At 37.5% G+C, this 25,944-nt stretch overlaps 1 protein-coding gene across 1 annotated transcript in view; it reads right to left on the bottom strand.

The window, feature by feature from the left end:
- Positions 1–25,944, bottom strand: part of LOC308268738 (uncharacterized protein) — a gene marked incomplete at both ends in the record, with an annotated part of 95,131 nt that overhangs the window by 53,909 nt on the left and 15,278 nt on the right. The window contains 10 exons of the mRNA XM_080703846.1: positions 1,130–1,406; positions 1,492–1,790; positions 3,046–3,162; positions 7,003–7,083; positions 11,153–11,315; positions 15,569–15,795; positions 17,188–17,348; positions 18,577–18,643; positions 20,341–20,468; positions 22,068–22,216. Of these exons, the coding sequence (XP_080559972.1) occupies positions 1,130–1,406; positions 1,492–1,790; positions 3,046–3,162; positions 7,003–7,083; positions 11,153–11,315; positions 15,569–15,795; positions 17,188–17,348; positions 18,577–18,643; positions 20,341–20,468; positions 22,068–22,216 (1,669 nt within the window). The remainder of the gene's footprint in view (positions 1–1,129; positions 1,407–1,491; positions 1,791–3,045; positions 3,163–7,002; positions 7,084–11,152; positions 11,316–15,568; positions 15,796–17,187; positions 17,349–18,576; positions 18,644–20,340; positions 20,469–22,067; positions 22,217–25,944) is intronic.

The following is a 25,944-nucleotide window of genomic DNA, read 5'->3' as shown; positions in this document are numbered from 1 at the left end:
GGCTTGTGGGTCACTTCCCTGACCAGCTGACCTTGCTCCAAATACTGAAGGTGCTGAGGTTCCAAGTTTTTTTATTCTTTTCATTAAAAGCAGATTTTCTGATACCTCACTGGCAGCTTGCCTCCTTTGTCTCCCCAAACCTTTTAATCTTTACATCCATGCCTATACAGTTAAAGATGAATGTTACCACTTGGGTTGAGGTTACCATTTAGGGGTAATTCCCAAAAAAATACTGCGGGTTCTTGTCCTGAGCTAAGGATAAATATGCACTACCCGGACTCTTGTTGAAGATTTAAAAAGTTTATTAAAAAGATAGAAATATAGCTGGGCATGGTGGCACATGCTTGTAATCTCCACACTTGGGAGGCAGAGATAGGAGGATCACACAGGTTCGAAGCCAGCCACGCTGGCTTAAGAGACCCTGTTTCCAAAAATTAAAAAAAGTATAAAATAGGTCTGGGAGTGTAGCCCGGAGGTAGAACGGCTTCCAGGAATCCCAGTACCACCAAAAAAAAAAAAAAAAAAAAGATAGAACTATAAAAGACAGTTTTGAATGATTTCACTGATGTTTCCTGGACACAAAGTATTCTTATAGCCAGCCCAACCAAACCTGTGGCAGGTCATTTGATGTGCTGATATCCTGCCCTATCTCTAACCCAGGCATCTTGCTCTGTCTCCAACCATATCTGCCCTCTCTGTCTTGGGCACAGACCCTCGCACCTTTTGTTACACTCCCAAAATGTGTTAAGTTGCTTATTCAGAATCTGGGATTTCCTCACATCCTTGAGAAAGTTTGCCTCTCTTTAGAAATGTAAAAAGGCCCTAGGCTCTTGGGCTTCTTCTATTCCTTGAAGCCCCTGGCTTTCTTCACTACCAACGATATATTTTAAAACTGAAAATCTTTCCCAATGCTGGTACATTAATATATTTTGAAACCTCTTCCCAATACTGGTATAGTGCTGATCCCAGGACGATTATTTTTTATTTATTTTATTTTTTAAATTTTTTCTATTTTTTTTAACTCTCCAACCCCTGGCTGCCACGGCATGCTCTGCACAGGCACGGCCCTAACCTTCACTTACCCAGACACCTTTGCCTGCAGCCACTAGACACCTGGCCATTGGCCAACGGCCACCAGTTCTGCCTGTCCCACATCAGCCCTGGTCCTGAAAACTGCCTGCGTCTGCTCAGTCTGCCATCTGTCTCCGCCACCACTTTGCCCTCCCATGATTGTCATTCTGGCTCTGTGCTCACCACCAGAAACCTCTGTTCCACCCAGCCCACACCAGGCTTGGTTTGTAAGCACAGCTCCACTCCCTGTCACTGCTCCGTCCTGCCCGCTCCAAGTCAGACTAGCCACAGCCCGGGACTCCATGTCCTTGACGTGACCTGTACCTGCCGCGCACCTGGCAGCAGCGCTGTGCACTCATACCCATTTTAATTTTGCCATGCTCCTGGCAGCCACACCATTTTACCCAGCAGCCATTTTACCCAGTGGTCATTTTGCCCAGCCACTGGCCCCAAATCCACCGCCTGCCCTGGATCCGCAATGAGCCCCGGCTCCACAGCTTCTGAGCGCTTCTGCTGCAGCCGTCATTGGCCAGCAACACTTCACTCTGGTAAGCTTCTTTACCTTCCTTGAGCCAGCGGTCCCGGCATCTAGCCTCTCCCAGACTTGGGCTCATGTCTGTTAAAAATCCAAATTTTTGGTGTGCATTGTCCCCCAGGGCAGCCAGGCTGCCGTTTGGTCCTGTAATGAGAGTGGAGATGTCCTTCTCAACCACAACCCCCTGTTTCCAGATGCAAAGCAGGATTTTCAGGGTCGCCTTTTTCCTGTTTTTCATTCTTGTCTGCTGACCAATTATGGGAGGAACCAACCCTCTAAGATCAACTCCCAAACCCCACTAGGTCATGTCCTTGCTAATCTCCAGACTCTGAGTTTACCCGGGGAATTGTACCCTGAGTGGCTAATTTTTTCTGCACAAATGTTTGGCCTACTTATGAACTGGGTAATGGTTTACAATAGCTGGAATTTGGTACTTTAGATCTTAGAATGTTGACTGATCTCAGTAACTAAACGGGCTGGTAAATTGTCAGAAGTGCTTTATGTGCCAGATTTTCTTTGCATGCAGTACCGGCTTTCCCTTTCCACCCCTCCCTGCTCTATTGCCCAAGTCATGCAGGCTGGGGATTCCTGCCAGGAACAGGCACCATTTGGTTGCCATGTGGCAGCTCACAGGTGCCACCTGGTGGTCTGTCTGGATTATAGGTCTGCAATTCTGCTGGCTCACTGCCACCATTTTTTAGTGGCATGTGGATATTGGAGTCTGACCTGGCTGAGTTAGAGGACCCATTTTCTGAGGACCTGACCTCCAAGATCACTCTTTACCACCACGCCCACCATCTTATTCCAGGGCAGCCTCCCACTCTAAACCACTGCCTAACCTTGCTCAAATTCAAAAGAAACTGGGTTTTCTGACAATCCATCTGGTTAATTAGCGAATTTCAACATATCATACAAATATGATTTAACTTGGCAGGATCATCGTGTTATTTTAACTTCTGCTTTAACTCCAGATGAACATGATCATATAGTAAGGGCTGCCAGGGACTGGGCCAACCAGGCTCACCTAACCAATCCAGAGCTCCCTACTAGAACAGCTGCAGTTCCTTCCAAGGACCCCCACTGGAATTATAATAATAGGGGTGAGGGAATAAAGAACAGAAATCACATGATACTATGCATTCTTGATGGCATGTGAGATGCCTTCCACAAACCAGTTAATTATGATAAATTAAGGAAATCACCCAGGGTTCAGATGAAAACCCAACTGTTTTTCTTAATTGGTTGCAGGAGGCTTTTACCTTCTATACCCACTTAGATCCATCTTCGGAGGCAGTCCCTGTAGTATAAGAAACTCATTTTATTGGGCAATCTGCCCCTGATATTCAAAGAAAATTTTAAAAAGGCTGAGGACGGTTCTCAAACCCCTATCCGAGGTTTGGTAAACATGTCATTTAAAGTTTTTAATTCCAGTGATGAACAGGTGGAGGTGGAGCATACATTCCGACTTCGACAGAAGGCAGATTTGCAAGCCCAAGTCCTGGTAGCTGCCTTGCGGCCAGCTCAGGAGACTCAGTCCTTGAGGTGATGAGTGCCACCTAGGGGTGGAGGATGGCAATGACAACTAACTCCAAGAGTCTGCCTCAAGTGGGGCAAGGCCACATCCAACAATCATACCATGCCCAGCGTGTGGCCAGGAGGGACACTGGAAAAGTGAGTGCCATTGGAAAAGCGGTGAGCCCCAGGTGCCTCAACACAAGGGGCCTACCTTTCCAGACCAGGCCCCACCCCTGGCCCTACTCGGCCTGGCCAAAGACTGATGGCTCCTGGATCCCTCAACCTCCATCCTCCTTGCCAGCCCAGTGTAACTCTCAGGGTAATGGGTAAGCTAATCTCCTTTTTGGTTGCCTGCTCAGTCCTTCCATCATTTCAGGTCCTAGTTTTCCTTTTCCAACCTGAGTACAGGGGACTGATGGCAAGCTCTCCTGCCCACGCACTACAGGCCCTCTTCTACAAGACAAAATTGTTCTGCCTGAATCTCAGGCCAAGTCTAAAAAGGGCTCCACTACAACAGCCTCATGACAAATTCTCTTGTACAGTGTTGGGGCCCACTAAGCTTCATTTTTCTCAGCATAATTATCTTTAATGTTTTTATTTTAGCAGGTCCAGTTGTTTACATAGTACAGTGCTCTCCCTCTCTGAATGCCAGACAGCAATAAGTACTAAACTCTCTAAAATCCATTACTGATGCTTCTGACCCAATAGCATGTTTTCATTTGACCAGACTGACCCAAAACCACTCACTGCTGAAAAGAGTGGCATGTGTCTCCCTCAGGAAAAATGCTGCTATCATATTAATAAATCTAGTGACAATCTACCTTATATCTGAAAGGGCTCCAAGGGCCAGCAGCTGCTGGGCTCCTTCCCTTCTGGGCGAGGGACAGTAGCTGATAGGCTCCTGCCTTTCCCATGACCCACTCTCATGATTTGCCATTTCTTTTAACAGCTCCTTGTCTGTTAAAGTCTCCTCACACACACATTACCAAGCTGTCTAGGGTAACCTTCGACTCCTGCTGAAGCCATACTCCCACCTGCCCACTTCCAGAGTACCTGACCTCTCCCAGCCAGGGGCCCTACGATGCCCCCTGACAGCAGGAAGTAGCTTAAGACTTGGTCTCCACCCATTATCACCAAAATGCCAGGATGATAAGTCAGGTCCCTCCCCTCACCCATGTGATCTTGCAGCGAAGACAGGACGTGGAACCCTGGAGACAGAGATGTCATCAGATGCCTTGAGATCAGGCCTCGTGAGACTATAGATGTTGCGAGAGAATTGGCATTCCCATGCTTAGTCCCACCCCTCAAAATACCAGCTTAAAAGCAGAAGTATGTCTGCTCATGCAGAGGGGCGACTTAACTGGCTGATCCAGACTATGTGGCATGACTCTCCAAGAGGGTGACTTGTGAGTTCCTTCCCCTAACAGGCTAACATCCCTCCAAACCCTGAAGGCGCTGAGGTTTTATGGTTCTGATTCTTTTCATTAAGCAGATCTTCCGATACCTCACTGGCTGCTTGCCTCCTTTATCTCCCCAAACCTTTCAATCTTTACACCAGTATTATTTTATTGGAAATTATGTGTGACTTAATGTCACAAAGAGTTTGTTTTATGAAAGTAGCTGAACCTGTGTTTGGGGCATAAATGTTGGCTATTGCTATATTCTCTTGTTGTATTTTTCCTTTTACTAGTAAAAAAAAATGACCTTCTTTGTCTCTTCTAATAAGCTTGGGCTTGAATTCTAACTTGTCTGATATCATAGTTGCTACTCCTACTTGTCCTGGAGTGCCATTGGCATGGATTACCTTGCTCCACACCTTTACCTTAAGTTTGTGACTATCTTTATTATAAGGTGTGTTTCTTGCAAGCAGCAGATAGATAGATTCTGGTTCTTAATTCATTTTATTACCTTATGTCTTTTTATTGGCGAGTTGAGGCTATTTATGTTCAGTGTGATTATTGAGAGATGGTTTTAATTCCTAACTTCTTGAAATTTAATGTCTGTTTGAGGTAGTGATTGTTTTTCTTTGCTTAGTTGTTTGCTTGATGGAAATTCTTATTTCTCTGGTTCTGGCATGTATTACTTATTTCTTCTTTGCAATTAACCTCTTTGAGTATTTTTTCTAGTGCTAGTTTGGAAGACATAATTTCCTTCAGATTCTGTTTGTTGTGGAAAATTTTTACTTCCCTGTCTAACTTGAGAGATATTATTGATGGGTATGAAAATTGGGGCTGCAAGTTTCTTTCAGAGTTTGAGATATGCCACTCTGGTCCTTCTGGATTTCATGACTTGATTTGGGAAGTATGGAGTGATTCTAATTTGTTTGTCTCTGAATGTCACTTGGTTTTTTATTTTTTTTTGTTGTTGTTGCTCTTAAGATTCTCTCATTTTCTTTTACATTGGTCAGTTGGACTAGGAATCAAAGAGATGCAAATCAAAACTATCCTGAGATTTCATCTAACTCCAACTAGAATGGCAATAATTCAAAACACAAACAACAAAAATGCTGGTGAGGATGTGGAGACATGCAAACTCTACTACTACATTGTTGGTGGGAAACAATGGAACAACAACCACTTTGTAAAAACAGTATGGAGGATCCTCAGAAGAATGGAAACAAACTTACCTTATGATCCAACAATATCACTTCTGGGTATATCCGTAAAAGAGTGGAAACCAAACTGCCAAACTAATGCATGTGTATCTATGTTCATAGCAGCACAGTTTGCAATTCCCAAACTATGGAACCAGCCAAGATGTCCATCAAAGATGAATGGATTACAAAATTATGCTATATATACACAATGGAATTTTACTCAGCTATAAAGAAAATCACAATTATGTCATTTACAGGGAAATGGATGGAACTGAAGAACATTATGCTACGTTAGATTAGTTAGTCACAAAAAATAAGTAATCAGATGCTCTCCCTAATATGCAAAAGCTAGAAAGAAAATGGGTCATAGGAGGAACTCTAGATAAAGAAGGGGATACTATAGATAAGTAAATAAGGCAACCTGAGAGGATGGGAGGGGGAGAGGGAAATTCTCTAGTGTGCATGATGTACATTAACAAACATATCAAAGTCCATCACTAAGCCAAACATGAAGAGGTAGGGGGAGGAAATAGGGAAGGAATTGGGTAAGAGCTAACTGGGTGATGTGTGCATGTATACCTCCACCATCTTGTACAGCCTTAATATGTATGACTTCAATGCACCAATAAAATGTTAAAAAAAGACATCACATATTTTTGAAAATATATATTTGCTTATATTCTCAACATAACACTTATTACATAATAGTATAAAGAAAACACTAGGCATACATTTGATGGGTGAAAATTACTAAGAAAGGTTTATAATGTAAATGATGTACATTTACAAATATATCAAAGTTAGTCACTAAGCAAAACATGAGAAAGAGGTGGGAGGAATGGGGTGGGTTTTGGGAAAGGGATAATTGAGTGATGTGTGCATGTATGCCTCAACCATCTTATACTCCATTAAGATGTGGGACTACAATGCACCAATTAAAAAATTAAAAAATTAAATTACTAAGAAAGGTTTGGAGATCAAAAGGAATCCATGATCCTCATAGAGGTAGATTAAGATATTCCCAGAAACAAAGATGATGATTCAATATAATGTATGCAAGTGATTTCCTCATTTTCTTTATATTACACAATAGGTCATACTCTACAAGCACACTGATCCAGTGTGATAAACTAACAGAATTCTTAATCATTCATCAAGGGCCATAAATTAGAGCAACATTCACCTAGGTTTCATTCAAAAGTAAACAAAATTATCTGGAATACTGCAAAACAGGCTGGAAGAAGAACAAAACAGAAGTCTTCAGGGAATATCAGGCTCCATTTGCAGTCCCATCTCTTGGCACAACCTTTAGAATAATTGGCTTTTTGGGTTCAAGAATTGGGTTTCTGCTTAATTTCAGTGGAACCTACAACAATTGAACAAACACATTGAGAAGCTGTAAATGAAGTGTCAACAACCACAGAATAAAAATAGGAAGATACATTAAGAACATTAATGCTTTACAAACACAAAAGGCTCACTTTGGCCATCATCTGTCCTGAATTTCTGTTACCTATTCTGTAAGCTCTATCAAGACTTAATAAGCCAGGCTTGGTGGTGCACCCTTGTAATCCCTGCACTTGGGAGGTGGAGACAGGAGGATCACGCAGGTTCGAAGCCAGCCTCACTGGCTTAGGAGACCCTGTTTCCAAATTTAAAAAAGTATAAAAAATAGGTCTGGATGTGTAGCCAGCAGGTAGAAGGGTTTCCAGGAACCCCAGTACCACCACCAAAAAAAAAAAAAAAAAGAATTAATAAAAAATTCATCCTTTTCTTTCTCAGTAAAATATTTATTAATTACCTATTCTATAAGGGGTGTAAGACAAAACTCTGGTTGTTTCTGTGCTTCCTTGATTTAAATTGAAAATTTTTAAAAAGTACCAAAAATTAAAACCAGATTCTTAGACATTATGGCAAACTATTTTTGAAAGATTATATAAAGTTAATTTGAAGATTGCTAAAATGTGCAAGATGACCCTGACTCTGTACTATAAATTGTCTATTGATACCACTCAGTTTCATGAAAGAAAATGTCATCAGGAAGCATTATGCCAGATACCTTACATTTCTCCTTGGCTCAAAATTGTAGTGCAAATGGAGAGTTATCCAGTCCTACACTGCTTTGACTAATGCTTTAGCCCATTCTCTTCAGTATTGCATGGGGGCCTGAGACAAAGTACTTTTCTAAGTTAAGCAAAGAGCAAACAATAGTCCTGGTAACTGAGGAGTATCAACTTGTAGATGAGTAGGATCTTTTCATGGAGTATCGATCCCATCCCTGGTGTGCCAAAGGCCAGATTTCTCTCAACTATGCACATCATATTTACACCCTATAGGACAGATACACAGGTGCCCCAAATACACAAAAAAGATGATGACCTCCTCTACTCACTCTTCTTCCAGGAAAAAGGACAATAACTGAGCATAACTTTCTCTAGTCCTATCCATTAGCTTGCAAATGACATCATTTTGTTCTTTTATTTATGGCCAAAGACAAAATTCTGTTGGCTTGTGTTATCCATTGATTAAAATTTGAATTAAAAGGCATAATTTTTAAAAATTTAAACCAAATTTTTAGTTATTATGACAAACTGTTTTTGGAACACTATATGACATTAATTTAGGGTTCTTTATAACTTGTATAATGACCCTACCTAGGTATTTTATATTATGATTTTATGAAAAGTCTTCAAATTCTAAAGTGTCTAGTCAACCCTCCCAATCAATCTCGTGCAGTTTTTTTTAATGGTAAAAGGTCTTTAGGAAGCATTCTGTTTGATCCCTTCCATTTCTCCTTGGCTTAAAATAGTAGTACAAATGTGGAGTTTTGAGTCCAATGCTGTTTTGATTTATCTTTGAGCACCATTCTCTTCAGTGGTGAGTTGAGACCTCCAACAGAGTACTCTTCTAATATCAGTAGAAGAAAGTACTATTAATTTTCGTGGAGATTGAGAAATGTGAGCTTGTAGATTTCCAGGGAATATCTACCCAAACCTGGTGTGCCAAAGACCCACTTTCTCTCACAAATACCCAATGTGGATCCATGTTACAAGTCAAATACACAGCTTCCCCAAAGACATAAAAAAGATGATAACTACATCTACCATCCTCTTCTTCCAGACAAAAGCCTATGGTGAGGTAAAATTTGAATATTAAATGCACCAGTTTCAGGTATTAAAATTATTGGGCATTGCTTCATGTGAATCAATGACCACTGCTCGTAAAGTTCTTCAGGGTATATATTTCAACCATTTCTATAAATTTACCACATTATTATTTTATAATTTCAAACTGACAGATATTTGTTTTCCTTGTTGAAAATGATACCCATACAAGCAACATTTGCTAAACTTTTAAGTTAAAATAGTTTGAAATTTGTATTAAGAAACTTCAAAATAATTGCAAATCACTCTTTAAACATTTTCTGAGGGCCTTGCATGCACACACTCCCCTTCAATTATCCATTGAATATTTATGGATAGAATAAAATAAAGTTATGTAAAAATGAAACAGAAATGCAAAGAAAACCTACAGAAACAAGTTGATCATTTATTAATAATGTGTTAACTTAGGCTGTGATAAGAAGCCTGAAGTAATGAGTGACAGAGAAGAGAGAGAATAGGCCTATTAGCAGACTGAGAAGGCTCCTTAGAGGGCTTTTGGTATTGAATTAGTAGATGAAAGATGAGAACAGAATAAGGAGAAAAGAGGAAATAAGTCACATTTTTATTATCAGAATGTACAAGGCACCTGGTGTGTCTGGAAAAGTGGAATATCAAACAGTCAGATGGCTCACAGCAGTGAAATCATTCCTATTTAGAATCAAGGATTTGAAACAGCAATTTTCAACCTTGGATGCACATGAAAATTAATGTTTAAAGCCAAAGTATTTGTTTTATTTTAGAATATCTGAGATGACCTGGACATCCTGAGTATATAAAGCTTTTTTGTCATTCCCATGTACAGTCATGTGTCAAGAACCACCATAATGAGGAAGCCTCGGTAAGTTCTGATAAGGAAAGCATCACAATGATATCTTAATAGTGTGATTGTACTAACCTGTGGTTTTGAATGTGTCCATCTACAGATGACTTCAAACTACATTTCAAAGTTCATGTAATGTCAAGAAGACCAGACATAATCATGTCATGTTAATCTTACCTAACTCCACATTGTGTTCTTTGCTGTTCTTTGTTCAAATACAGACTTAAAGCTTTAGAATGAAGCTGTAAATATGAGCTTTAAAGCTCATACCTGGATCCAAATAGATACATTTTTTTCAATTTTTAAAAACTTATTGGTGCTCAGCTAATCTCACTTAACATAATGTTCTCCAAGTCTTTCCATCTTTTTGTGAATGACATGATTTTGTTCTTCTTTATTGCTGAGTAGAATTTCATTGTGTGTATTTTCTGTAATTTTGCAATCCATTCATTTGTTGATGGAGACCTAGGCTGGTTCCATATGTTGGTTATTGTTAATTGTGCTGCTATGAAAATGGGTATGTACATGTCACTGTAGTTCTTTGATTTTAAACCCCTTTGGAAAGATACCCAGGAGTAGTATAGCCAGATCATATGCTGGATCCATTCCCAGATTTCTAAGGAATCTCCACACTGATCTCCGTATGGCTGAACTAGTTTGCACTCCCACCAACAGTGTAACAAAATTCCTCTTTCTCCCCATCCTTGCCAGCATTTGTTGTTATTTGACTTCTTTATGTTTGACACTCTGGTTGGGGTTAGATAGAATCTCAGTGTAGTTTTGATTTGCATCTTCCTGATGGCTAATGATGCTGAAAATTTTTTGTCTCTCTAGCCAAGCACAGAAAGAGAAAGGACATATGTTTTCTCTAATATGTTCAGGCTAGGGAGTATTAGGGATACCAAAGGGACTCCAGATAATGGAAGGCAATCTCAGCAAAGCCAAAAAGGAAGGGTAGGGAAGGAAGAAGGTTGAAATTAAATAATGTAAAAGCTACATTAAAACATGTGTATACATGTAAATATGACATAGCTAACCTGGACACTCAGTATTGGGAGAGAGGGAAAAGGGGAAACAGGGGGGAAGGGTACCTAGTACTGTGTGAATATATGCCATGTCAACATGATCCACATTATTATGTGAGACTATAGTGCATCATTAAAAGAAAATTTTAGTAAATAAATAAATAAATATCAAAGTTCCCTCCAAAAATGTCCACATTTTATAAATAAAAATTGCTTATCCTCAGTGAAAAAATTATTGGTGCTTATACCTGTATCTAAATAGATAACTTATTTTCAATTTTTTAAACTTATTGGTGCATTATAATCATACCTTTTCTAAGGAACTTATTATTAAAAGATGAATGATAACATACCTTTCTGCAATACACCCCTCAGCTAAAAAAGACTTAATAAAGCATAATACATCCAGAAATCTTACTGTCTCACCTGTGTTTCTTTACAAGGATAAAAGGAGAAGTTCTGCAGTAATTTGACAAGAGCAAGTTTCATGTTCATGAGAGCAAACCTCATGCCAATGCAGTTCCTGGGTCCACTTCCAAAAGGCATGTATAGGTAAGGATTGATGTTGTCTTTGTTCTTCTTACTGAACCTGGTTCCACAATAGTAGATGAAAATGACTTAATGAAATATACAAACAAGGATTACATGTTTCTGTATCTCAACCCTCCTAAAAGTAATATATATGAACTTGTGTGAATTGGTTATTGAAATCCTGCTGTAGTTATTTTGCTTTCAGAATTGTAAACTAAATATCTTTTCTGATTCCATATTAATGCAAGCTTATACATTAATTATGCATTTTCTTGATGCTTTTTCTTCTCTCCCCTCCACAAAATGGCTTAGTAACAAGCTCAATAAGCCTACTTATTGAGATGAAGTGAATGAAAGCTGTCTGAAAGAATACCTATTCTGACAAAAATGTACACAGATACATTCATTTGATACTGAGTCAAAATGAAAAAAGTTTGCAAAAATACATTGTTTCAGAAAATGGTTCTGAGAAAACTGTAGGTATGTAGGTAGATAGATACATAGATACATAGATATAGATAGGACACCTATTTTTTACTCTGTACAAGCATGAATTCAAACTGGAACTAAGACCTGGGATTTAGACCAAAAACTTTCTATCTCAAATAAGAGTATGTAGGGTCAACACTTAAAAGTATTGGTACTGGCAATCACTTCTGCGATAGAACCTAAGTCTCTGGAAATAAGTGCAAGATAAATGGGATGACATCATACTAAAAATCTTCTACACAAGAAAAAAACAGGACTGTGAGGAGAGAACCTACAAAAAGGAAAAGTCAGCTGTGCATGGTGGTGCACAGTTGTAATCCCAGCATTTGTGAGGCTGAGACAGGAGACTCTGGGTTCACAGCCAGCCTCAGCTATATAGTAAGGCACTCCAACTTAGTGAGACCTTGTTTTAAAATAAAAAATAAAAATAGGGCTGGAGGTGTAGGTCAAATGTAAGATGTCCCTGGGTTCCATCCCCAGTACCACAAAAAAGGGAAAAATTTTGGCTAATTACTCTTCTAAAATAAAATATAATAATATTAAATTTAAAATATTAAAAAATTAAAAATTATTAAAAATTTAAAAACATGAAAAATATTTAAAAATATACAAAGAACTAAAAAGTTTAACTGACAAAAATATTCTTTCAAAAGTAAAAAACTAAATATTAAAAACTACAAAATACATAGGAGGATTTAAGGGACAGAGGATAAAAAGGAGAGGGGCCATGTCAATACATAATTGATGTCACAGGGAAGCACATTAATTTATACAATTAATACATGTTAATTTTTTAAAGTAGAAATATGGGCTGGGTGCACTGTTGCAAACATGTAATTTCAGCTATTTGTGAGGCTGAGGCAGGAGGATCACAAGTTTGAGACCAGCCTGGGAAATTTAGTGAGACCCATCTCAAAATAAAAAGTGCTGGGGATACTGCTCAGTGTTAAAATGCCCCTAGGTTCAATCTCCAGTACCAAGAGGTGAAATATGTACCTTTAAACATTTAAATTTCATTCAAGATGATGATGTGTTTCCACTCTGAAAGATACATAGAAATTGAACTGAGGGGGAAAAAAAGCAGATTCATGCTTCAACTGACACTTAAGTTGGTCACGTGATACCATAAAACTTGTAAAAATGCATGTATTTACTGAGGAAGGATCAGGACAAAATCTATGTCACTATTAAAAATATTTTCACTTCCTTATCCTCTCTTTTCTCAGTGCCTCCCCTTCTTTGTCATATTCCACCTCTTCCTTCTCCTTTACCTCTTCCTTCTCTCCTTTATTTTCCTCTTTTATTTCTCCTCCCCCTTTTCTTCCTTAATCTTTCAGAAACTTTTTTTCTTCTCTTCCCTCTACAAAATGGCTAAAGTCAGACAGTTTACAAGGTCATATTGTTGCTTTTCATATTCACTGACTTTCTTATCTTTCTTCTGGATTAATAATTAGTGAAAATTTGGACCTGTGTTTTATCCCAATTTTATTCCTTATTATTAGATTATATGAAAAAACATTTGGAAAGGTGGTAAGAATATAAAAATTATGTTTTTAAAATTCTCTAATGTATATGATGTACATTCACAAACATATCAAAGTCAATCACTAAGCCAAACATGAGAATGAGGGAGGGAAAGGGAATGGGGTGGGAATTGGAAAAGGGCTGAGTGATGGATGCATGAATACCTCTACCATCTTGTACTCTAGTAAGATGCATGACTACAACGCACCAATAAAAAATTTAAAAATAATTAATTATCTTGAAAACAAAATATTCTTTGAAGAACATTCTGAAATAATTACAAGTGGCATAACTAGCATGGGAGTCAGGGCAGAGTGTGGTGATGTGTATATGCGGCAGCTTAAGTGGGTGGATGGTGGTTAGGACAGGTAATGGGCACATGCAGATACATTAAAGTATTCTATTGATGTTTAACACATATTATGCTAAGTATTTGTCAGCTCTTCTATTGAGTAGATATTTTCAACACTTAGATTCACAATTACATAATCCAGCTTCTAACACCTTTAAACATGTATTATCTGGTTGATGAATTAATGAATCAGAGAAGAACAGTGAGTGGTCTCTGAGTTTAAAGTTGGGAAGTTACAGGAGGTAGAAGTGCTGAGCTTAGAGAATGCACAGAAGGCCTGTGTCCAGAAAACAAAAGAATCAGTCAACTGTAATAGTCTCTTCCAAAAATTTCTAGGTATAGAGTCAATGTTGACAATAGAGACACCAAGGCCATCAGAGCAAAGTCTTCACCACTGGAATAAATCTAGTGCTCAAGCCAGCTGGCATGGCAGACAATGCTTTAAACACTCTATTCTCAATTTTATTTACCAATACAATACTTAGAAAATATTAACTCTTTCCAGAGTAAAAAATATGCCCAAAGGCCAACTGTCACTCCAAATTCCAAGAAGTACATTCTGAAATCACCTGCAAGGGAGAATATCTCAGATGTCTAGAGACCAGATGATTTGGCATTGGAAGAGAGTGTGAGAAGGCTGACCAAAGACAGCAGCCAGGGACAGGACCCAGAAGACCTATACTGTCCTCTATATTCAGTGAGGCTGCCTGGACCATCAGGTATGAGGATATCAACATGCACTGTTAAAAATCACACTGAATAAATGAGAAACAAATCTTTAACAAAATAGAGAATGGAAATGTTTCCTAAATCTGTCAGTAAATTCAGAGAGTGAAGGGGACTGTACAGGAAAGCTAAAAGGAGTAAATAACCTCCATATCTGAAAAAAGGTAGTATTCTGTAAATTATAAAAGTTGCATTCAATCACCAAAAATATATGTGTTTGTATAATGTAATAGTGAATCATTTAAAATTCACTCTAAGCAAATTAAGCATCAGATTAAAATATAAGTAATATGTGATACACTGATTTGTAAATATACGTAGGCTCAGGAATATATTTCATATCCTAAGCTATACCCCAACCTTATATCATATAATGAAAGAGGTTTATCTTAATATCTTGGGGATATATTTGGAGTATGTTTTATTTTTCTGAAGTAAGATTTGAGCAGTTTCAAAAATTCTCACTTTGTACTGAAGGAAAATTTGCAAAAACAAAAAGGCAGACAGGCTTGGTGATCTATAAACCCAGCCCGTGGGAGACTGAAACAGAAGTATTGTGGGTTCAAGGCCAGTCTCAGCAACCTAGTGAGACACTTTTTCAAAGGGTAAAAAATTTGATGCTCTCCATAATATGCGTAAGCTAGGGAGAAAAAGTGTCATAGAAGGAACTCTAGAAAAAAAGGAGAAATCATAGATGAGCAAATGAGGTGACCTAACTAAGGGGGATGGGAGAGAGAAAGAAGGAAATTTCCCAATGCATATGATGTAGATTCACAAACATATCAAAGTTAATCGCTAAGCAAAACATGAGAAGGAAGGAGGAGGGAAGGAATGGGCAAGAACTGAAGAAGCGCTAAATGAGTGATGTTTGAATGTATGCCTCTATCATCTTGTAATTTATTAAGACGTATGACTACAATGCAATAAATTAAATAAATAAAATAAAAATTAAATTTAAATAAAAATTAAATAAATTTAAAATAAAAATTAAATTAAATAAATAAATAAAAATTAAAATAAATAATTAATTATTTAAAAGTGCCGAGGTGAAACTCAGAGGTAGAATGCTCCTAGGTTTAAAACTCTTAACCAAAAAAAAAAAAAGAATACAGATGCAAATGTATGTACAATAACATATATGTCATCTCCAGTAAGAGACATCGTAACTTTCTTTTACCAGCCTGGTTAAGGGTGGGTTGCCTCTCCCAGGGACCCTGTACCTTTCAGGACTAAACTCTTCAGGCTCTGGCCAGTGTTTTGGATCATTTTGAAGAACATAGATTGGTATCATCACCACAGTCCCTTTGGGAATGAACACTCCATTGAGTTCCACATCTTTTTTACAGACTCTCTCAAGTCTGTTAGCGATTGGATATAATCTGAGAGTTTCATTCACCACCATGTCCAGATACTCCATCCCTCCCAGGATGTCATAGGTGGGTAGTGCCTTGAAAGAAAGAAACAGAACTTGATTAATGGATATTCAGATTTTGCTTTTAATTCAGCCTAGGCAGTACCATTGAAATGTTAGAGTTTCCAAAAAATAAATTATATTGGTTAAAGACCTAAGCTTTTAGAAATAATTTTAATTTTTACTTAATAGTTTGATGGTTATATATCATGCCTCTGATGTGCTTGTTGTGTGGAATCCTTGTTAGAGAACTTTAGGACAATTTCACCCTGGAGCCCAGAATCTTCAGCACTGCCTTAAGTCTCCTTTTTCCTTCTCATGTGAACAAACAGGACAAACTATGATTATTAGTCAAGTAAAAAATACTAAAGTTCTTGTCACCTGTCAAAACAGATGCCACATGTCTGTACCAAGGAAATATAGGGGAAAAAAATAAGTCCCCTGTTCTACATAAAGCTTTTTACTTTACAATTCCTGCTTGGTAACTCTTTTGGTCGTATATTTAAAACTTAAGAAAAGCACTGTATTAAAGTGACACTCTATAAATAATTTGGAAAGAAATTATACACTGTCTATATGAGTATGAAAAATGGTTAGAATTGGATGCCACAGAATACATAAATTCATTTCTAGTGAAAATTCTAAGGAAGGATAGAGACCTACATTAATCCCCATTCTCTGTTGCAGGGCTAGTTTACTGGTTTATGCTTAAGGGTTTCACTGTGAACTCCAAAGATGCTTTGTGTCCACATCACTAACAAACAAGCTCCATCAGCCCCAGCATCCACATCTATTCACACACAAGAGCCAAGGCGTTTTCTTGCTTTACCATTAGCTCTATGACTGGAGTGTGCAGATGTGTGGAGCAGAGTAGAATCAGTTGGGACAAGACCAGCCTTGCTCAGTTGACAGCCAGGCCAGAGTTTCTGCAGCAATGTCAGTATAGATAACTATCCAGACATTTCATCAAAAAGCTCACTGTTACATGCAATAGAGGTTTTGCGAATAATTCTCTGTATCATTTTGCTAAAAGCTAAGTAAAATACCAGGGCCAGTGCCTTATTACAAAAATCTCCTTTTTATGGGAGGCTGAGATAGGAAGATTGCACAGGTTCAAAGCTAGCCTCAGCTACTTAGTGAGGCTCTCAGCAACTTAGTGAGACCCTGTTTCCAAATAAAATATAAAATAGGTCTGGGAGTAGGGCCCGGAGGTGGAAAGCCTCTGGGTTCCACCCCTGTGCCACAAAACAATCTCCTTTTTATATGAATAACATTTATTTTTATGATCTCCTCTTCAGATGCTTCATAAATAATGATGGTGAGAGAATTCAAAGCTGGTTCCACCTGTAAAAGTTCTTTCAAGTGACGAGGAGGCATTATTGCTGTGGTTTCATCTCTGCCCTCTCTCTCCAAGTGCCTTCCACCCACCTTATTGGGCAAAGCTGCATCAATCTCCTGCTGCAGTTTCTTCTGGACATCAGGGTGAGTGGCCACTACGTACATAATGAAAGAAAGAGTGCTGCTTGTGGTCTCATAGCCAGCAAAAATAAAAATGATTGACTGGGCTATGATCTCCAGATCAGTGAGTGCTAAAGGAGATAAAACATTTAAAAAACAAACATCAGCATCGCACATCACAGTTTAGACTAAGAGAAATTCAAATTTAGCTTTCACACACCCAGGGAGAAACATGGAAAAGCAATTTCATTACACTGAGTTTTCACTCTGATATTTATCTTAGGCAGGAAAAAAATTTATTTCAATTCAGTTAGTCCCAAGGTCTGCACAACTTATAGCAGAACTTGCAATCCTCATAGCACTACAGCTGGTTACTATCAAAAGATAATATTTCTATCTAACATATGCCATATTATCAGTATACCACTGAAATATTCATAAACGTCCCTTAGCTATAAGAAAAAAATTGAGTGACTTGGTCCCTCAGGAAATTTTAAATTATTTAATAAAAAAATCTAAAAATTGTTAAGACAGTTTGTCATAATAAGGCTTCATTATATGGTAAATTAAAGAATCATATATATATATATATATATATATATATGTTTGAGGGAACATAGGGAACAATATTGGACTACAGAGAAACTCTCTCAATTAGTCATCCATAAGCCAGTATGGTGGCCCATGCCTGTAATTCTTTTACATGAAAGGTTGAGACAGAAGAATTGTATGCACATCCTAGATGGAGCAGATATTTTACCTTTGAGAACCATTAAATAATATCAATGAATGATCTAACATTGGGTACAAATTATAGAACAAGGAAATAAAATGGAAAATGGGTCTATAGAAGGATATTGGGCATGAAAAATAAACAATAGGATCAGATGAGTGAAATTATCAGTTCCTATTCAACAGTGGCCTGACTGTTGTTTTCATAGTGCATGCTCCCAAAGAAACTTGTGTTAGATCAAAATGATGGAGGGAGGGAGGGAGGGAGGGAGGGAGGGAGGGAGGGAGAGAGGGAGGGAATGAGGAAGAGAAGAAGGGAGAAAGTATCTATAGATAGATGGGTGTAAGCATATGCAGAAAAAACGTATTCACAGTGCTATACAAAAATTAGTCCATTTCTACTCTGGAACCCATTGAAAATGGGTAGGATATTTATAGGGTAATAATCAAACCATTGGAGACTTAAATTTGACAGTAATGGAACTGTTCTGTTGTTAGCATACAGCCATATGTCTTTCTGCAATTTGGCAGAATTTCTCCTTTGCATGGGAAACTTTCTACACATTTCTAGCATATCCCCTCCCTCTGAGTTTATCTGTCAGTAGACTATGGAACATTCTTGGTTACCTTTATGGGGCTCTGAGTCTTTGCAATTCTGGGAGTTCAGCATTAGCTGAAGAAAATCCACTCGGTTCTGGAAAGAGAAAGAGAAATTTCTTTTTCTTTTCTTTTCTTTTTTCTTTTTTGGTGGTACTGGGGTTCCTGGAAACCCTTCTACCTCGGGGCTACACTCCCAGACCCACTTTATATTTTTATTTGGAAACAGGGTCTCTTAAGCCAGAAGGTCTGGTTTCAAACCTGAAGATCCTCCTATCTCTGCCTCCAAGCTCAGGGATTACAAGCATGAGCCACCACACCCAGAAGAAAGATAAATTTCAAAGAAAGAAGGTCACTCGTGAGGTCAGAAGTCAATCAGTACAGAACACAAACACCTGAAAATGTGGGTCCTATAAGCCCAGAATCTGGGCTGGGCATGCTTGATCAACAACAACAAAAAATCCATCTGCAATCTTTGGAAATCAAGATGTTTCCTGAATGAAAATCAGCTGTGGTGTCCAAAGGTTTTTGGTTTTGCTCTCCCTGGTCCTGATCTTCTCTGGTTTCTAAACACAGCCTCCTGGCAGGAGAATGGCTGACTTTCATGTTATACCTGCTAGCTCAGAAGAGGGCCATATTTTATTACTATCTCTTCTCCTGCCTTAAGGAATGGCCCCATGGATTTACTTGCTGCCATTTTTACAGACTCTTACCAGAATTTAGTGTGTGTGTGTGTGTGTGTGTGTGTGTGTGTGTGTGTGTGTATCTTGACATATTCCAAGCTCACAGAACACTGTAACAACCTCAGTGAACCTGGAGTAAGCCATCCTGGATCTGACCTGCAGACATCATTCTTTGCCAATATAAGACATGGGGACATTATAGTACCCATTCAAATAATGTTTAAAAAGTAATTTACACCCTGTTAGTCAGTCACAAAAAGTAAAAAAATGATATGCTCACCCTAATATGTGAAAGTTTATAGGAGGAACTCTAGACAAAGAGAAACCATAAATGAGCAAATAGGGTGACTTAATTGAGGGTGATGGGAAGGGAGAAGAGGGAAATTCCCTATTGTACATGATGTACATTTATAAACATGTCAAAGTTAATTAATAAGCCAAACATGAGAAGGAGAGAAGGGGAGGGAATGGTATGGGAAATGAGGAAGGGCTGAGTGATTTGTTTATGTATACCTCTACCATTTTGTACCCCATTAAGATGTTCAACTACAATGCACCAATACAAATAAATAAATAATTTACATCTCTGAATAAAGTTTTAAGGGAAAAAGTAAAAAGATTTCTATATCAACAATACTAAAGCCATAGCATGCTAATTTTTATTCTTATTCTTAAATGTTAAACACTGTATATGAAACTCCTCATACCAATTTTCTCAAACTTGAACTTCTACCCTGCCCAATATAAATGCTCTCCTGCTCAAACCTAGAGTCCTTTATCAACCTTTAAAAAAAAATACAGATACAGCCAGGCGTGGTGGCGCACGCTTGTAATCCCCACACTTGGAAGGCTGAGACAGGAAGATTGTGCAGGTTCTAAGCCAGCCACACTGGCTTAAGAGACCCTGTTTCCAAATAAAAAATATAAAATAGGTCTGGGAGTGCAGCCCGGAGGTAAAAGGGCTTCCAGGAACCCCAGTACCACCAAAAATAAATAAATAAATAAATTTTTAAAAATTAAAAAATACAGATAAAATACACAAATTTAATGTGAGTCCAATACATTATCAAGAAGTGAACATACTCATGTTTGCCACACAATCATATTTTACCTTCTCACTAACATCATGACGATTTGCCTTCATCTTTTTTACAAATTGTTGTAAAAAGTTTGTAGAGTCTTTTGGAAAAAGGGAAATATTTAACTTCTCAAATATTGGAGTAAGGAATGGAAAGATCACTACAGAGAAAAAAAATAAGCATTAATTAAAAGGCAAACTTTGCCTGGAGGAATTACACAATCTATACAGAACTTATACAGCATATGCTCCTCAACTACAGTGGATGAAGCCAGAAATCAAGCACAGAAAGAAAATTGGGAAACTCATAAATATAAGGAAATCAACTGATGCATTCAATAAAGATCAAAGGGACATAGAACTCAAAAGACTAAAAATTATTTTCTGATGAGCAAAAGTGAACACACAACACAACAACTTTGTGAGAAGAAAAAGCAGTGATTAAAGGGAAATTCATAGCCACTAATTTTTTTGAATCAGAAGTAAATAGTTAAACCCTACACCACAAATTACTAAAAAAGAAAAAAAACCTAAAAGCAATGAGAAGGAAGAAATTATTATAGAATAGAATGGAATCTAATAAAGTGGGCAATAAACATAATACAGAAAATCAATAAAGCAAAGCAGGATCGATGAAAACATAAAAAAAGACAAAGCCATATATAGTTTCACCAAGGAAAAAATGGTTCAAAATATAAGCAATAAAAATTAAAGAGGGGAAATTAGTTCTGAAATTCAAATCACATAATAATTTTTTGAAGTAATTCTATTAAAAACTGTCACTAATAAGTGTAAAATTTAGATGAAAAGACAAATCTATAAAAAAAACATAAATTGTAGAAGTGACTCAAAAAGAAATACAAAATGGAAAAAAGAAGTGCAAAATGGGAATAAATCTGCAATATACAGTGATTTGGTAATTAAAAATAATTCACGAGGAAAAAGAAAAGCTCAGTTCCAGATGGCTTCAATGCTAAATTTTACCAAACATTTAAAGAATAGCTAATATCAAATTTTCACACACTTCCAAATTTAGAAAAATAGTAAATACTTCCAAATTTGTTCTGTAGTCCAAGTATTACTATGATACTAAAACCAGATAACTGTATTATGAAAAGAAAACTACAGGCAAATATGTCTTGTCAGGAAAATAAAAGTGCCACGGATATTGTGGAAAATATTTTATCAGGTCCTAATATGTTAAACACATAAATGCATATAATTCAGCACTTCCACCCCCAAGTATATATCCAGAAATACTGAAAACAAGTGTTCAAACACAATATTGAACATAAATTCATGATATCACTATTCACAATGACCAAATGTAGAAATAATATAAATTCCATCTACCAATTAATAAATATACAAAATCCATTAAATAGGTATATTAATTATTCACTGAAATAACATAATGATACATGTTTTACTTGAAAACAGTGCTATATCAAAAAAGCCAGTCACAGAAGACCACATAGTCTATTATTTTAATTCTGTGAGCTGTCCACAATAGACACATCCACAGAAACAAAGTATATTGGTGGTTGTTTAGGACAAGTGGATTAATGTTGAAAGTGAAAATCCAAAAGTTTTCTCAGTGGAGAAAAATGTTCTATAATTGACAGTGGTGATAGGTGCACATGTCTTTGAATGTACAAAAGCACTGAGTTCTACATTTTAAGTACATGAATTATATAGCATGTGAAATTATATCTCTATAAAATTATTTTAAGGGAGTCCAAAAGAAATAATTTACCTACCTATTGATAAAAACAATGGATCAAAAAAATCGAACTTTAGGAGCTTCTTTGTTTTGGCCACAAAGGGATCATGTGGGTTGTTGAGAGAATCTACATTCACTCCAAATGATGTGGCAGTGATCACATCCATGCTATAGGCCCCAAAGATGCTGAGTTGAAAAAGAAATGCAAAATTAAACCTTGTACCTCTTCCCAGACCTGCTACATGTGAAGAAAGAAGTGAGAATAAATTTATATGACCAAGCAAGACAGTCAGACCCTCACTTTGTCAGAACTATCTGCTGGACCATGTGATGACCCTGTGCTCCCATCACATTCATTTGTGAGCTCTTTATCACATGCCAGTGGCACAGCTTTTCTTGTGCTAGGGGTAATGGAGACATTCCAGTGAGTTAAACTCACCTCTGAATTCAAGGAACAAAATCACAGAGACATAGAGACTCATAATCAGACAAATTACAGCAGTATGAGTGGAATGTGGGCATTAATAGAAGTGTAAAGACTGGACATCAGCAAGACAAAGGTGGAGAAATTGACTCTTCTTAGGGGACTCAATTAAAGTTACCTTGACCTATGTCTTGCCCAAGCACTGTCTCTTCTCAGGACTGATTTTTTCTCAGTACATCATGCTACACCAACATCCTCTTCTGAGCCTAAGGAACATCATTCTTACTTCTCCATACCCCTGCTACAGCCCTGGAGAAACCCGCTCTTCCCTAGGTCCAAGGATCAAAGGTTTTCTTGAAGGCAGAGTCATTACTGTGCCATGTAAGAACTAAGACTGTTTCCATTAAAATCAATAATAAATCAGACAAGGATTAAAAATGGCAGATCTATTCTTAGAGGCTGTCTTCAAATTTCAGCTGTTTTATGACTTGGAATTGAAACAAGAGATGATAGTTGCAAGAGAAGAAAAGGAGTCTGAACTCAGAAGAAGAAATAGTTATAATTTTAGCTGAATCAAAAGATCCACAAGGAGCAGATGTCTGAAAAGATCTCTGTGCATCTAATCTGGTAAGTGATGAGCTGAGGTGGGAGCCACCAGATGAGCCCATGATGGAGCTGGCAGCTGTGCTAAAACTATCCCAGCCAGCAGTTGGACATTTATAAATTTGGAGTCAATGCCTTGGAAAGCCATATTCAAAGGCAAGGGAGTTTCCAGGTCCTGCAGAGATTGTTTCCTCTGAGGGGAGTTAATGTTATTGCCCTTTTAGAGGAATCTGTGGAAAGCCCTGCAATCCAGATGTTCAATAGACATCAGCATCCACTTGTCCATCTGAGTGTGTTGATAGAATCTCTCCAAAGTGGCTAAAAATTTCAAAGGTCCAATCAAAACTAGACCCCTACTGCAAGTCCATTAATGTAATTCATCACATAAACAGAACTAATGACAAAAACCATATGATTATCTCAACAGACTCAGAAAAAAGAGCATTTGTCAAAATCCAGCACCCATGTATAATAAAAAAAATACTTAAAGAAAGAAATTAGAGATGAAGGAACTTACCACAATATATAAAGACAACATATGATAATCCAATGCCAACAACATGAATAGGGAAAACTGAAAGCATTTTCTCTAAAATCAGGAACAAGGGAATAACATCCACTATCCTCACACTTAACTCAATATAGTTTTTGAAATATTATTCAGAGCAATTTGGCAAGAGAAGAAAATTAAAGAGATACAAAGAGACAAAGATAAAAAGAAATTATTTCTCTTTTCAGGTAATACAACTCTATACTTAGAAGATCCAAAAAGAAAAAAAACTCAACCAGAAGAATCAAAAGCCGATACAACAATTCATCAAAGTATCTAGGCACTATATTAACTTATAACAATTAAAAGCTTTTCTATGCACAAACCCACTTTGAAAAAGGAATCCAGAAGAAATTCCATTCACAGTAGCCTAAAAAAATTAAACCAGAGACCTTGAGGCTCCTTGAAGAGGGCATAGGTCCAACACTGCAACACATTGGCACAGATAAAAAAAACTCTCAACAAAACCCAAAGGCACAAGAAACTAAAAGGTGAATCAATACGTGAGACTGCATGAAACTGAAGAGCTTCTGTTCAGCAAAGGAAACTGACAAGATCCTCAACTGAGAGCCAACAGAATGGGAAAAGATTTTTGCCACCTATTCCTCAGACAGAGGACCAATATCTAGATATACAGAGAGCTCAAGTAACTCAACACCAAAAAACTAATAATCCAATGAAAAATGGGCAAGTGAACTTAAGAGACACTTCCAAAAGAAGAAATTAAAATGGCCAATAAATGCATGAAAAAATGTTCAACATCATTGGCAATCAGAGATGCAAATTAAAACCACCCTGAGATTTCACCTAAAAACTTCTACTAGAATGGCAATCACTCAAAACACAAACAAAAACAAATGCTGGCGAGGATGTGGTGAAGTAGGAATCCTAAAACATTGTTGGTGAGATTGCAAACTAGTGCAACCCCTTTGGAAAAGAGTATGGAGGATCCTCAGAAGAATGGGAACAAATTTACCTTTTGACCCAGCAATACCACTCCTGGATATCTATCCAAAAGAAAGCAAACCAAACTACCAAACTAATCCATGTGTATCTGTGTTCATAGCTGCGCAATTCACCATTGCCAAACTATGGAACCAAGCAAGATATCCATAAACAGATGAATGAAAAATCAGCCATAAAAAATACAACTACATCATTTTCAGGGAAATCAATGGAACTGGAGGACATTATGCTAAGCGAGGTCAGTCAGTCAGTCACAAAAAGTAAGAAATCGGATGCTTTTACTAATATGTGAAAGCTAAAGTGGAATGAATCATAGGAGGAGCTCCAAGTGAAAAAGGAGATCCTATAGAAGAGCAAATAAGGCAACGTAACTGAGGGGACGTGGGGGGAGGGGGGAAGCTCTCTAAGGAACATGATGTATTTAGACAAATGTATTGATATCAACTATTAAGCCAAGCATGGGAGGGAGGGTCGGGAAGGGAAAGGGATAGGGATTGGATGGGGGATGACTGGATGAATGTATGCATGTATGTCTACACAAGTTTTTTTTTATCCCACTATGATGTATGAATACAATGCACCAACAAAAAAAATAGTAATAGCTCTTATGAATCTCTGATGTATTTTCCCATCAGAAAGTAGGCTTTCTCATGACATAGAATGTTGTTTTACTCATGAGTGTATTCCAAGTGTCTAAAACAGTATCCAACAAATATTTTTAACATCATGAAATAAGTAATAAAAATAAAAATAATGAAAATATTAAAAATATCAAGTTTTACTGGGTCAATCTTATTTGACACAAGAACATCCTTGGTTTTGAAAATACAGGTTCAAAATTTATTGAAAGAGAAAGAAAACAAAAACATCTACCAAGCTGTGCTCATGAGGACAAGAGTAAACCAGAGGGAAATACACCAAGTGAAGTGTGCCTGTATGTTTACACCACTTTCAATCTCACTCTAATGTATTTTTATATTGATGTATTAGACCAATAAAAGTATATAAAAACAAAAAAGTACCTAGGAGCCAGGCATGGTGGTGCACACTTTTAATCCCAGTACATGAGAGGCTGAGTCAGGAGGATCACAGGTTTATGTGGCCAGCCTCAGCTACTTAGTGAGGCCTTCCATAACCTAGTGAGACTTTGTTTCAAAATAAAGGACAAAAAATAGGGCTGGTGGTATAACCTAGAGATAGAATGCCCCTGTGTTCAATCCCCAATACCACAAAAAAAAGTATTTAAGTACAAATGCAACCAAAGTGGTAAAATATTTCCTCAATGAAAATGATAGAACACTGAAGAAAAAAACTGAAGAACTTAGAAGATGGAAAGACCTCCCCATTTCTTGGTAAAGCAAAATAAATATT

Source organism: Muscardinus avellanarius, assembly GCF_963383645.1.
Source record: "Muscardinus avellanarius genome assembly, chromosome: 10".
In the NCBI taxonomy this organism is placed as follows: domain Eukaryota; kingdom Metazoa; phylum Chordata; class Mammalia; order Rodentia; family Gliridae; genus Muscardinus; species Muscardinus avellanarius.
The sequence above is the reverse complement of the archived record's forward strand: the minus strand, read 5'-3'. Positions and strand labels throughout refer to the sequence as shown.